Source organism: Penicillium bovifimosum, assembly GCF_028826915.1.
Source record: "Penicillium bovifimosum strain IBT 22155 chromosome Unknown utg000002l_segment0_segment0, whole genome shotgun sequence".
Classification (NCBI taxonomy): domain Eukaryota; kingdom Fungi; phylum Ascomycota; class Eurotiomycetes; order Eurotiales; family Aspergillaceae; genus Penicillium; species Penicillium bovifimosum.
This window is the reverse complement of record NW_026622711.1, coordinates 4,183,550-4,196,620: the sequence shown is the minus strand read 5'-3', so window position 1 is coordinate 4,196,620 and position 13,071 is coordinate 4,183,550. Positions and strand designations below refer to the sequence as shown.

The 13,071-nt window shown below is 51.2% G+C and overlaps 6 protein-coding genes across 6 annotated transcripts; 4 read left to right on the top strand and 2 right to left on the bottom strand.

Annotated features, from left to right (window-relative positions):
• Window positions 1–307: 307 nt before the first annotated feature.
• On the top strand, window positions 308–1,604 carry N7515_002775 (porin; the record flags this gene model as incomplete). The annotated part of the gene is made up of 6 exons (XM_056663519.1): window positions 308–355; window positions 419–452; window positions 521–609; window positions 670–700; window positions 866–1,368; window positions 1,455–1,604. 6 exons carry the CDS (start codon window positions 308–310, stop codon window positions 1,602–1,604), a joined length of 855 nt encoding a protein of 284 aa, XP_056525632.1.
• Window positions 1,605–1,977: 373 nt separating this feature from the next.
• Window positions 1,978–3,011, bottom strand: N7515_002774 (uncharacterized protein; the record flags this gene model as incomplete). Its single annotated transcript, XM_056663518.1, has 2 exons — window positions 1,978–2,659; window positions 2,767–3,011. 2 exons carry the CDS (start codon window positions 3,009–3,011, stop codon window positions 1,978–1,980), a joined length of 927 nt encoding a protein of 308 aa, XP_056525631.1.
• Window positions 3,012–4,933: 1,922 nt separating this feature from the next.
• N7515_002773 (uncharacterized protein) lies at window positions 4,934–6,256 on the top strand (the record flags this gene model as incomplete). The annotated part of the gene is made up of 1 exon (XM_056663517.1): window positions 4,934–6,256. One exon carries the CDS (start codon window positions 4,934–4,936, stop codon window positions 6,254–6,256), a length of 1,323 nt encoding a protein of 440 aa, XP_056525630.1.
• Window positions 6,257–6,830: 574 nt separating this feature from the next.
• On the top strand, window positions 6,831–8,506 carry N7515_002772 (methionine aminopeptidase 2; the record flags this gene model as incomplete). The annotated part of the gene is made up of 7 exons (XM_056663516.1): window positions 6,831–6,870; window positions 6,932–7,030; window positions 7,108–7,724; window positions 7,775–8,041; window positions 8,096–8,257; window positions 8,310–8,396; window positions 8,450–8,506. 7 exons carry the CDS (start codon window positions 6,831–6,833, stop codon window positions 8,504–8,506), a joined length of 1,329 nt encoding a protein of 442 aa, XP_056525629.1.
• A 225-nt stretch (window positions 8,507–8,731) lies between these two features.
• Window positions 8,732–10,271, top strand: N7515_002771 (sphingolipid delta(4)-desaturase family protein; the record flags this gene model as incomplete). Its single annotated transcript, XM_056663515.1, has 3 exons — window positions 8,732–8,920; window positions 9,092–9,370; window positions 9,456–10,271. 3 exons carry the CDS (start codon window positions 8,732–8,734, stop codon window positions 10,269–10,271), a joined length of 1,284 nt encoding a protein of 427 aa, XP_056525628.1.
• Window positions 10,272–10,934: 663 nt separating this feature from the next.
• On the bottom strand, window positions 10,935–12,127 carry N7515_002770 (uncharacterized protein; the record flags this gene model as incomplete). Its single annotated transcript, XM_056663514.1, has 7 exons — window positions 10,935–11,366; window positions 11,418–11,510; window positions 11,566–11,681; window positions 11,740–11,798; window positions 11,864–11,886; window positions 11,956–12,026; window positions 12,088–12,127. 7 exons carry the CDS (start codon window positions 12,125–12,127, stop codon window positions 10,935–10,937), a joined length of 834 nt encoding a protein of 277 aa, XP_056525627.1.
• Window positions 12,128–13,071: the final 944 nt, after the last annotated feature.

Sequence of the window (13,071 nt, the reverse complement as noted above, 5' to 3'; positions counted from 1 at the left end):
GGTATATATCGGTATAATGTTATGATCTCAGTCACGTTTTGTAGTAACTAGTTCGTTGTTCGTACGGAGTAGTTCGTACACAGTAAAGAACAAAACATGGCATTTCCCTTGGCACGTGATCCACCAAACATGACCCGGCGGGCTTTCCCGGCAACCGGGCAACCGCCAATCACCGCCCTCCCACTAACCCGTGCTAAGCCCCTAGCCTTCCCCCAACATCATCGCAACTCTTCTTCCCTTCCTCTCTTCATCTCTTCATAGAACCACTCTTCTCCTCCTTCATCCTTTTTATACTTCTCTCGTCACCATGTCTGCCCCCGCTGCTTTCTCCGATATCGCCAAGGCGACCAACGATGTACGCAACCTGTTGGGCACAAAACTCGGCATCCGGAAACTTGGCTAATACATTATCCAATAGCTCCTGAACAAGGATTTCTACCACGCCGCTGCCGGTTTGTTTATCTCTAAATGGCATTGCGCCCACTTTGAAAGCTCACATAACTGATTGAAAGCTCTTTAGCCAACCTCGAGGTCAAGTCTAAGGCCCCCAACGGTGTCACTTTCACCGTTAAGGGCAAGTCTGCTCACGAGGGTCCCATTGCTGGCCAGGTTAGTTGGGCCCTATTTCCAAATATGCCCTAGAGACATTGCTAATAAGTGCGCCTACAGCTCGAGGCCAAATACGTTGATGCGCCCACTGGTAAATGCCCCGCCCACAGAAAACCACCCGATCCTGGCGCGTGGATGGCACCTACCATGCCATTGATATTTGGATGCGGCCTTCCAATATCGCGCCAGGTGAATGTGTTCATTTTTTCGGATGCCGCGGTTCACAGAATTAGGCTAATGTGCTCACTCCGACCAGGCCTCACCCTCACCCAGGCTTGGACCACCGCCAACGCTCTCGACACCAAGCTCGAGCTCGACAACAACATTGCCAAGGGCCTCAAGGCTGAGATCCTGACCCAGTACCAGCCCGCCAAGCAGTCCAAGGGCGCCAAGCTCAACCTGTACTTCAAGCAGCCCAACCTGCACGCCCGTGCCTTCTTCGATCTCCTCAACGGCCCCTCCGCCAACTTCGACGCCGTTCTCGGCCACGAGGGCTTCCTCGTCGGTGCCGAGGGTGGTTACGACGTCACCAAGGCCGCCATCACCAAGTACTCCGCTGCCGTCGGCTACAGCGTTGCCCAGTACTCCGCTGCCATCACCGCCAGCAACAACCTGTCCCTCTTCTCCGCCAGCTACTACCACCGCGTCAACGCTCAGGTCGAGGCCGGTGCCAAGGCTTCTTGGGACTCCACCTCCGGCAACGCCGTCGGCCTCGAGGTCGCCAGCAAGTACCGCCTGGACCCCTCTTCCTTCGCCAAGGTATGTTTTCGCGTTCTCAGGGCCCTAAATGGCTTCATCTATGCGTATCGAATCACCACTAATCACGCACTTTTCTCTCAATTTAGGCTAAGATCAACGACCGTGGTATTGCCGCTCTGGCTTACAACGTCCTGCTCCGCCCTGGTGTTACCCTCGGCCTCGGCGCTTCCTTTGATACCCAGAACCTGAACCAGGCTGCCCACAAGGTCGGTGCCAGCTTCACATTCGAGGCTTAAGGGCTTGATCCTTTGAGGTGTTAGGGCCGTGGACGATACACTATACTCTTTTCTGGAGAACTTGTCAACTTCTGTTATTTGTTCACTCGTCTTGCTGATGGGCCAGAATGATTATGGTGATGGAGGATGTCGTTCAAGATATTAACCCTGTGTGTGCTGTAGATCTTTCTGCTCAATCACCCCCTTTGTACATCAAATACAACTGTTTCCTTTGTTGACCAAGTCTGTTCATTCCTACGGGATACCTTAGAGAATTCTTCAAGGCGTGCGTGTCATGCAGGAGTAGGAAGTACATCAACCAGTAATGTACCTGACCATGAATTATGTACATCTATGTAGAAGAGGAGATCTACTCTAAGGCCGCCGGTTAAGTCTATGAAGAAGATGCAACCTCCGTCTCCCTCCTCCCCTTCTTCCCCTCAACCTCCTTAGGAGCCGACCTCCAAAGATTCCCCACAACAAACGTAACAACCAGAACCCCCGAAGTAAGAAAAAACCTCGCAAAACTCTGATCCCTCACCGGCCCAGAAGACCCAACCTCCTCATCAAGCCTCCTCCTCCCCTCTCTCCTCCTTCTCTCCCTCCTCCTCGCATCCTCCTTAACCTGCGTCCGAAAATGCTCCCGCGCATTAAAATGCCCCAACGGATTCCGCCTAATAAACCCCTCCCAATCCTCCGGATCCGTATTCTTTCCCCCTTCCCCAGTCCCAGTTCCAGTTCCAGTGCCAGCTGCAAACCCCTGCCCCCGCCGTCCCGTCCCCCCATACCCACCCTGCTCATAGAAACTCGGCGGCGGCCCATGGAACGCCGACCGCCGCTTACTTAGTCCGCTAGCCGGCCGGGAGCCGGCATAGCTACTGTGACTGCCGCGCGGGTTCTGGTGGGTATGAGTAGGTGGAGGCCGGTTGAAGCCGTGATCGCGATCGTAGGATGAGCGTTTTGAGGCGTCGCCGAGGACGTTGTAGGCTGCTGAGATGCGGGCGAAACGTTGGCTGGCGTTTGGGTCGTCGCGGTTTCGGTCTGGGTGGTGGCGCATTGAGAGGGCGTAGAATTGTCTTGGATTTGTTAGAATTGGGGTTTTCTTTTTTGGGGAATTGGGGGATTGGGGGATTGGGGGATTGGTTGGGGTGTTAGGTAGGTGGGATGTGTTGTGTTTACGTACTTTTTGATTTCCGCTGCTGAGGCTGTTGGGGGGATGTCGAGGATTTCGTAGAAGTTTGGCTCGCGGGCGCGGGTTTGTGTGCTTGTTGTGAAGGGGTGGACTTTGCGGTTTCGGTTTCGGTTTCGGGGGAGTGGGCGGACTTTTGGTCGGAGTGGTTGGGCTGTGATGCGAATCATGCGATGGAATGGTTGCGGAGGGACGGTGTGTGGAGAGAGGAGGATTGTTGTTATCCGCGAAGGTGGCATTGTCTTGTATATAGGAGGCGTTGCATCGAACGGAAGGTGCAAAGAGGGTAAGTGTTGTGGAGGTGATGAGGAACGGGGAAGAGGGAAGCTGAGGAAGGTGAAATTGGGGAACCTTGGAAGATCGGAATGGCGTCACTGCCGTTTGAGCTTGGTGGATTGTCGACAACTTCGACGATTTTGGCCCGACAGTCATTTAGTCACGAGACTATGGACTCTGAGTCTCTGTTCTCTAATCTTTCTTGAATATGACAATCAATATGAGTTAGCACTTCACTGCTCCACTTCACTGCTTGTTGCAATGCCATTCATCTGCTTGGACTGGAGCTGATGATCAGATTAGATAAGGGATTATCTCTCTTGGTGCGTCCCTTTCTAATTCTATTCTCCAACGAGGTTCGAGAAGTGAAGAGAGAGGGCTTGGAGAGGTGGACGGTCCATCCGCAACCATCTTAACCCGACAACCGCATAAGCATTTATGAACACGTACGGGCCCTACGTCGGTACTCGACATCTGTTATCTTGGATCCCCGCTCACGTCGGCCTGCCGCCTGGCAATGGGAAGTGCCAAAATATCACGCATCGTGATTAGTCCACTAATTATATGGCGTACACTCAAAACGAGTCCTTGTCAATTGACCGAACCTGGGAGGTGAGGGCTGAAACACCCTGCGACTGTAATACTCGCCCGCGCCTCTTGGTTACCAACGGCGCTTATGGCTTAAAGCGCTGATTGGGGGATACCACATGTTCTAAAGATCTCAAACCCCAACCCCAGTTGAGCCGCAGATCCTGGATGTGGCCCCTCAAACAGAGACATTGATAGAGTCGTTGCGCCAGCGCTTGGACAATTTAGCTGAGAGTCGGCTGAGGATAATGTCTAGTTCAGTGAGTACTCGATGGTCTTCCAAGTGTAAGGGCCAGAGTTGGATTCAAACCTTACTATCTTGCATTGTCTGCCGCTAATAACTGATCTGAGCTCCGTGCCTACATTTGCGTCTTCTCCATGGTCTGTCATTACATCATGGACACTGACAACCCGACTAGCTGGCACGACCGTATGAGCTGATCTTTCCATTCGTTCCCAAAAATAAGTCAAACACCAAACCCCCGTTCACCATAAATCTTGCTATAGCCGCCCCTAATAGAGACTAGGATGCGGCTCTCGCAGCCTAATACTATCGAACCCGCGGATGTGAAGCGCTATCTTGAAACGCGACAATATGACTTCCGACGAGAAACGGCCCTCAGAGGCGGCTTCGCTTCATAGCCTGAGATGTTATAAGAAATACTGTCAAAGTTGGGATATGCTGGGATAAGCCACCCTAGGCTATAAACAGGAACCTGGGTTTTTTGATATGGTCTAGTGGTCATTTTTTCCCCATAGTTATGAGCCCGGTTCGCTCTAGTGCCTTGAAAATACTAGTTCATGGTTCGAAGCATGGTGGGCGCGAAGAAGTAGGTTCCCTTACCCTTGTACGGTCTTGTAATGCGCTCCCGAGGAAAAAGAATCCCGATGAAAGAATACCGAGGAAAGAATCCCGGCATGCGTTTGAGACGACTAAAAAAGGAAAAGCGTCTGAGAACCTGCTTAAAGAACATCCCACAAAGAACAGTCTACATGCACAGAGCAGGGAATCCCAACGAGTCGGCATCCCCTGGGGGGGTGTGTCAAAGTTGGGATATGCTGGGATAAGCCACCCTAGGCTATAAACAGGAACCTGGGTTTTTTGATATGGTCTAGTGGTCATTTTTTTCCCATAAATACCGATACATAAATATCTCTTCCCTCGCACCCCTCAATAACCTGCTCAAGCTCCTGCTACTCCTCTCAAACACCGCAATCTCAAAAGACACGCTCGAAGAGATCATTCTTTCTCGTTGAAACGCACACGCTACACGGGCAGGCCCCATTGAGAGATAAAATGCCTCTCGCAGATCTCCCCAATGAGATCCTACTACTGATATCCTCCTTTCTCAATGAGTATGCCGACCTCAACGCATTCTCACAAGTCAGCCACCACTTCTATGCATTGTCAAATAAAGATCTCTACAGGGCCCTCGCAAGGGCCTCACCGGCGAGAGCAATAGTATGGGCAGCACAAAAGGGCAGCGAGGCTAGTGCACGGAAACTATTGGAGATGTGTGGCCAAGAGATATTGGAGATGCGTGGCCAAGAGATATTGGAGATGCGTGGCCAAGAGCTATTGGACATCATCGCTGATGACTATCAAAGACCAATAGTTGTTGCCGCAGAAAACGGACACAGCCATCTCGTCAAGCTATTTTTGAGTTACTGTTTGCCATACGACAACACAGAAAGAGAAGCCAGTCTATTTACAGAAACGCTTAATGCTGCAATTGAGCAAGGCCATGAGGCAATTGTCAGGCTTCTTCTTGAATCCAAGGTCGACGTCGCATTCTACCGCCAGGACAAGTATCCCGCGCAACTTCTGTCTGTGGCGGTCCAATACCGGCGGCTGTCCATTGTCAAGTTGCTCCTTGAACATAATTACTACAACCCCAGTACGTCCAAGCCAAACGAAAAGACCCCTCTAGCCCTCGCGGCATCTACGAGGGCCTCACCCGTAAACTTGGAGATTGCGCGGCTCTTAATAGAAGCCGGCGCAGATCTAAATACCGACAGCTCCCCAATTCTCGAAGCCGCGCGATCAGGAAACATGCCAGTCATGAAGCTCTTCCTAGAACAGGGGTTCGATCCGCGAAAATTAGACGAGCTCGAAGTCCTGCTTGAATTCTCTTGGCCTCGCCGACGAGACCGCGCGATGGCGGCACTACTTCTGAGCTGGATTGACGTCGACCACGCCATTGCATCTGGCAGTATCCAACGATGCTATCTACTGCGCGGCGCAATCACCAACCGATTCGATGATCTTTTGAAACGAATTTTGGAGAATCGATTCGTCTTTGACGAATCTCACAAACTGGATCGAGCACGGTTATCAATATGTCCGCTGAAACTGGCCGTTTGCTATGGCCGGACCAGGGCTGTCAAGTTGTTGCTTGAGCATGGTGCTGATCCCAATGGCGAGGCACCTGGTATTCGACCGATTGTTCTTGCCATTGATAGAGGTCGTGATGCGATTGCGAGGTTGCTGCGTGATAAGGGGGCAGATGGTCCTCCTGTTCGGGTTGCTGGGACGACATCGGTCCTGCGGGCGAGAGAGCTTCGTAGGGTTCGGTTGATACAAGAGAGACCCTCTGCTGGCTGGGAGGTCTGCTGTTAAGAAATATATGTCCATGGATTACCAGAGTGAGCAGTTGTCTCGACTCGAATGTGATGGAGGGGTGTATGTAAATAGTCTAGATCGAATTTCCACCAGCGACAAATGAATCTGCAACTTATGCTCATTAGATTGAGTCTTTGCCGTCATTTTGCATCCCGAAGTAATATAAGAGAATTCAAATATACCAGGCAGTGGACGAGATCTAAGAACACCTCTGAGGTAGGAGCGTTGGATCGTAGGGCAGCTCCGTGAATACCCGTTCGTGTGAGATGCGGCCTAGTTGTGTATGATCGAGGAAAAGGCTACCAGCATCCTCTCCTCGGAGTCTCCTCCGAAGACTGTGGGCTGGATTTTAATCTGTCATGAGTGTCATCTGACATCTGTAAACCCAATGCCTTGAAAGCACATAGATCATAGAAGGTAACTAAAACTTCGCAAGTACACAGTATAGTAGGAATCCGGGGCGGGGGCGTTATGGGCTTAGGGCTTATCTCTTATCAGCAAAACTCTTTCCCCGAAATCCGACGTTCCCCTCTTTTGCCTTCGACATAACTTTGTGACCCCAATTTTCAATATGGCGGCCCAGACTACAGAAAAGCTGGATAAGTTGGACTGTGAGTTATCTATCCGGGACGCGGATTTGCGCTATGTCATGTGTGACTGATAGGATACCAGTGAACGGCCAACCAAACCCCACCGAAAACCAGGTCCCCGCGGAAGCGGAGGAGGACTCGGAAGACGGCGAGGATGCCGCAGAAGCTGGAGCTGCTGGAGGTATGGTTTATTCTGGAATACGTTGTCCTTTGCTGCCTTCGCCGAACTCCGCTCTACTGAAGCAATTCGACTAACAGCCAGTTCAATTGCAGCCGACAAGAAGAAAAAGAAGAGAAAGCCCAGAAAGAAGAGCAAGAAGAAGGGTGGTGCCAAGGTCCAGAGCGAGCCACCTCGCGTGCCCGTATCCGACCTTTTCCCCAATGGCGATTACCCCGAGGGCGAGATCGTTGAATACTTGAACGACAATGCCTACCGCACTACCAATGAAGAGAAGCGATACCTCGATCGCATGAACAATGATTTCCTGAAGGAATACCGTCAAGGTGCCGAGGTCCACCGTCAAGTCCGCCAGTACGCTCAGAAGAACATCAAGCCCGGTCAGACTTTGACTGAGATCGCGGAGGGTATCGAGGATGCAGTGCGCGCTCTGACAGGCCACTCGGGTCTGGAAGAGGGGGATAACCTCAAGGGCGGCATGGGCTTCCCTTGCGGTCTTAGCATCAACCACTGTGCTGCGCATTACACGCCCAATGCAGGCAACAAGATGGTTCTGAACCAAGGAGACGTGATGAAGGTCGACTTCGGTGCTCAATTGAACGGTCGCATTGTGGACAGTGCTTTTACTATGTCCTTTGATCCGGTGTATGACCCGCTCCTTGCTGCTGTCAAGGATGCCACCAACACAGGTATTCGGGTAAGTAAACCTCACGCTTCTTAATTATGGCAGAGCTGACGCTTCTTTAGGAAGCTGGTATTGATGTCCGTATGAGTGATATCGGTGCTGCCATTCAAGAAGCCATGGAGAGTTATGAAGTCGAAATCAATGGTACGATGTACCCCGTCAAGTGTATTCGCAACTTGAACGGCCACAACATCGAGCAACACCTCATTCACGGCGGAAAGAGTGTGCCCATTGTGAAGAGCAGCACCGACCAAACCAAAATGGAAGAGGGCGAAGTTTTCGCCATCGAGACTTTCGGCAGTACTGGAAAGGGTTACGTGCGAGAGGAAGTGAGTTGATACTGCAGTTACCGGAGCTGAGAACCCATGCTAACCTAGTACTAGATGGAAACCTCCCACTACGCTCTCGCTGCTGATGCTCCTAATGTCCCCCTGCGTCTTTCCTCGGCCAAAAATCTGTTGAATGTGATCAACAAGAACTTCGGCACCCTTCCCTTCTGCCGCCGTTACCTTGACCGTCTGGGTCAAGACAAATATCTCCTTGGTGTAAGTTTCGGATGAATTATATGGAAGGTCTTTGAAGCTGACCTGAATTCAGTTGAACAACTTGGTTCAATCAGGCATCGTCCAAGATTATCCTCCACTCTGTGATATCAAGGGCTCATACACTGCCCAATATGAACATGTATGTTTCTATTTTGGGAAGTCTCCACTTATACCTACTAACATGTTTTGCAGACGATTGTGTTGCGTCCGACTGTCAAGGAGGTTATCAGTCGTGGTGACGACTACTGAGGGTTGCAGAGATATACAAGTAAAATTATCAAGAAGCATAGTTTACGGAGTAGTCCTCGTCCATGAGCAATATCCTAGTCCCGACTTTATCCTATCGGTCTGTGCCAAGCCTCCCACCATCAAGTATGCTCCACGTGGACGGTGGAACAACCATCTCCCCGACATTTTAGGACTTCTCCTATCTCTCATGGCTCTATCTTCAACACATATCGACCAATTCTGAGAATGTCTGTGGTTGAAACATCGTCGCCGCACCTCCGTGTGTCGGCCAATTCATCTGCGAAAACACAAAAACAACAACAATCCACCCGAATCCAGGCACCAGAGGCATTGGTCGACGACCATTTCTTCTGGACATACACTGAAGAGCCGCACCGATCGAGACGACAGGCAATCATCAAGGCTCATCCGGAGGTACGTGAACCTACTCTGTGGGCGCTTGTGTATAGCGCGGGCTTCGTCGACACCTCCATGCGGAGAATGTGCGGAGTTCCTGTCTACACCTGGCCACTTTTTCTGGGCGACCAAACAACCTCAACAATTGCAAATTGCAATGCTAATTCATGCTATTCTCTGTCTATATAGGTCACCAAATTATGTGGCCCCGAGCCCCTCACGAAATGGGTCGTCCTCGGCGTCGTCTCTCTGCAGCTCACCTGTGCCTACCTCCTCCGCAACACTTCAATGCTCGACTGGCGGTTCCTGGCCACAGCATACGTGATCGGTGCAACTTGCAACCAGAACCTGTTCCTCGCTATCCATGAGATTTCCCACAATCTGGCATTCCGGTCTGCCTTCGCCAACCGGTTGCTTGCCATCTTTGCCAACCTCCCTATCGGACTGCCGTACAGCGCAGCCTTCAGAGTATGTCTTTTTTTGCCCTTCCACCGGCGAATATAACCCAAGTCCTGCGAGAAAGACCTCAAGCTAACAAATTTACCACCAACAGCCCTATCACCTAACCCACCACAAATCCCTCGGAGTCACAGGCCTCGACACCGACCTACCAACAGCAGTCGAAGCCTTCTTCCTCAACTCGCTCCTCGGCAAGACCTTCTTCTGCACCTTCCAAATCCTTTTCTACGCCGTCCGCCCAATGTTCATCTACAGCCCCCCCTTCACCTCCATCCACCTCCTCAACCTCAGCGTACAACTAACCTTCGACTACGCCCTCACAAAATCCTGCGGCTCCATCCAACCATTCCTCTACTTCATCCTCAGCTCCTTCCTAGCCGGATCCCTGCACCCCTGCGCAGGCCACTTCATCGCCGAGCACTACTTCTTCTCGAACGTCAAGAACGGCGGGACCGAGTCTCTGAGCGAGCTGAAGAAGAGCGACAAGTCCAAGACACAGACTGCCCACCCACTCGACTCCCTTCCTCCCCCGGAGACATACTCGTACTACGGTCCCCTCAATATCCTGACATACAACGTCGGCTTGCATAACGAGCACCACGATTTCCCTGCTATCCCATGGACCAAACTGCACAAGCTGCATGAGATTGCCAGCGAGTTCTATGAGCCGCTGCCTTGTCATCGCAGCTGGGTCTGGGTTATCTATACCTTTATTCTAGATAAGAATGTTGGTCCGTGGTGTCGTGTGAAGCGCGAGCAGGGTGGACGTATTGTTGGCGGTGGGAAGAAGGGAGATACATCTGCGTCTAAGCAAGGAAATGGACGTAGTGGAGAAGGTATCTCTGCTGCGTCGGCGGGTCCGGACGACGAGGAGGGTGATGGGTGGAAGGAGAGTGAGCTTCAGTGTTAGCTCTTGTCTGCTCTTGAATTTGTATCATATCTGGTGTTGGACTTCACATTACTGGGAGGCGTTTGGTTATATGAGATATTTGTTCACAATTAAAAAGGCTATTGTTTGCTTCTATGTTGCATGAAGGGCAGTGTCCACCTGCCTACATGGTACATAGCTGTACCCTGTACGCAGCACAGAACAACTGAAATACAGCCGGGGTGCAGCACAATTGAACAATTACAATTACGACATGAACACGGCTGAGGTAGCAAATACGAAAGGTCCCAAGCTCGAGAAAGGGTTGACACACACAGAAAAAACCAAATCAAGAAGCTGGAGCCGTTCCATCGTAAATTGATATTAGACAAGACAGAAAAGGAAGTTTAGAAAGTGGCTACAAAGGAAACGAGACGGACGAGTGTCAAGCCTCATGGGAGATCCGGGGCAGGAAGACAGCGTGAGAGTAACAATTGATACCCACGAAAAAAAAAAATAATCAGAGTAGACGCAGTAAAAGGCTGATGCTGAAACACATAGAAAAGGGCATGCTCGTCAAGTAGCAAAGAGTAGATGGGAATTTCAAAGAGGCGTCAGCGACGTTAGACCGGGGGCACGATCACGCGGGGAATCAGCGCGATGAAGCCGGATAGACCGTGAGAAAGCGACAAACAGAAGACCTGCTTAGAAGAAGAAGTAGGCGATCAGGAAGCTGAGAAGACAGAGGAATGCGACAGCTTGGATCGGAACCCCACTGGCTGCAGGCGCATGTGATTGCTGCATGGTGGCGGGAATGGCTGTGCCGGTGGTCTCTGTGCCGGTCTTGCGCTGTCTCAGTCCTTGATCTGCAAGTCGGTCTTTAAGTCGCTGGATTTGTGCGTTGGCTTCGGCCAACTGGGACTTCAATTCGTCGGTGGAAGGCAGAGCGTTGGCAACAGCAGATTTGGCACTTGCAACGATAGACGTGGGCTCGCGCTGCGGAGTCTCGGACTTGGTCTTCTCGGAGAAATTGGGGGCAGGAATCGGGGACGCTTCATCGGTGTCAATCTTCTTCGGAGCCGGAGTCTGGAAGTTTCCGCCAGGAGAGGTGTAGGAAGGAGGTTCCTCGTCATGGACCTGATAAGGGTTAGATCGTGTGTATGAAGGGGTTATCGACGAAGTGCATACCGAATCGGGGCCATTCTCGTCAGAGGCATCGGTAGCTAGGTAGACGACTCGGATCTTGCGTTCAACGACATCGGTCTTCGGGGTTTGATCAAACTGGATACGAATGTCAGATATTGAGTTCGATGTTCGCGATTCGATGTAGACGTACGATCTGTGAAACACTCGCATCCTCCAATCCACTGGTGACAGAGACGGCCTGGACTAGGAACTTGTCCTTGCATTTGGCATCAGGGGCGGGATCCTCCTTCATGGCCTGAAGCAGCACTATCGAGACCAATCAGTATGGTGTGCTAAGTTTAGGCATGACCGATAGTCGACCAACCTTGAACCTCAACAGTCTGGCCCGGCTGGATATGACCAGAGTTCGGGCGCACGCAGTAACTGGGATATGGTCAGATAAACACGAATCGAACAAGGATGATGCGCAGGCGATCGCTGTGACATACTGCTTGGGAGCGGTGGTTTTGACCTAGTGCGCCGAGATACGTCAGTACTGTTTGTATTCCGCAACAGAGGTTGATGGGACCGTCACACGTACCTTAAAGACCACACCCTCATGGTTGGGGTTGGTCAGGCGAAGAACCTGGCACACTTCCTGGGTGAAAGGACCTATTATCAAGAAATGAGCCTTTGAACCAGGTCTAAGACAGGCTCGGAATCTGGCACTCACGCTTGAAGCCCAACTCGGAGGGCTCGATTTGGATAGTCATGGCTTGTGTTGTCGGAATGAAAGTAGTGGGGAAAGAGAAGAAATGGAAAGGCAGTACAAATAACTGCACGCGATCAGGCTGTAATTTGTAGACAAAGGCGTGGGATGGTTATCAGTTCACACCTCAGGAGTTTGATTACTGTCCACTTTGGGGAAATTAGCTGAGTCAGCAGTCAGGTGATGTCACTGTTGACAATCCGGGGTGCGATCAGATTTGTATTCTCTTTGTGTGCCTGTACTCTGACTGTACTGTGTATATTGGAAATTATGAACTTCTGTTGCTTGGGAGTTGGGACACTGTCTGTGAGTCTGTCCACTCTAATCAGCATGCCTCCATGGCCTTAGCCGGTCATGCCTCGCACCCTCGGGTGATCAATTCTCCACTGCATGTGATGCCCACTGTGCGTGACAGTGGGGTCAGTGATCCAGACTGTGTCCTCACTCTCCAATCTCATTGATACGTTCCATGATGAATAGGAAAGTATAGGCTGTATAACTCGCGAAAGAGAGCAATCTGATTCTCTGGACCTAACTTGCTGGTGCATATAACTCAACAGACTAACTAGCTCACCTATTGACGTTCGGTGTGAAAGTCATAGTGATCGCCTACCATGATATTGATCCCCATATTGGAGCAAGCAAAACGCCATATTGACAGCGAGTGGACCCGGCCTCTGCTTAGACCCCTATCAGCATCAACAATCTCAAGACCCCAGGCCCAAATTATCAGCTTCTCGGTCTCGGAAAAAGCTGCAACCGACAGTTGTCATAACACTGACCTTCCACCGAGCAATGAGCTATTCTCATGTCTTTGGCCAACGCAGCACTCACACCTCTATCACAGCTCTATCATTGGCCATCATAAGCTTCGGCCTCAACCAGGTCTTGGTGCATGTAGCATTGAGGAGTTCCAAGATTCCCCTGAGCTTGGATCCTATCTTGATT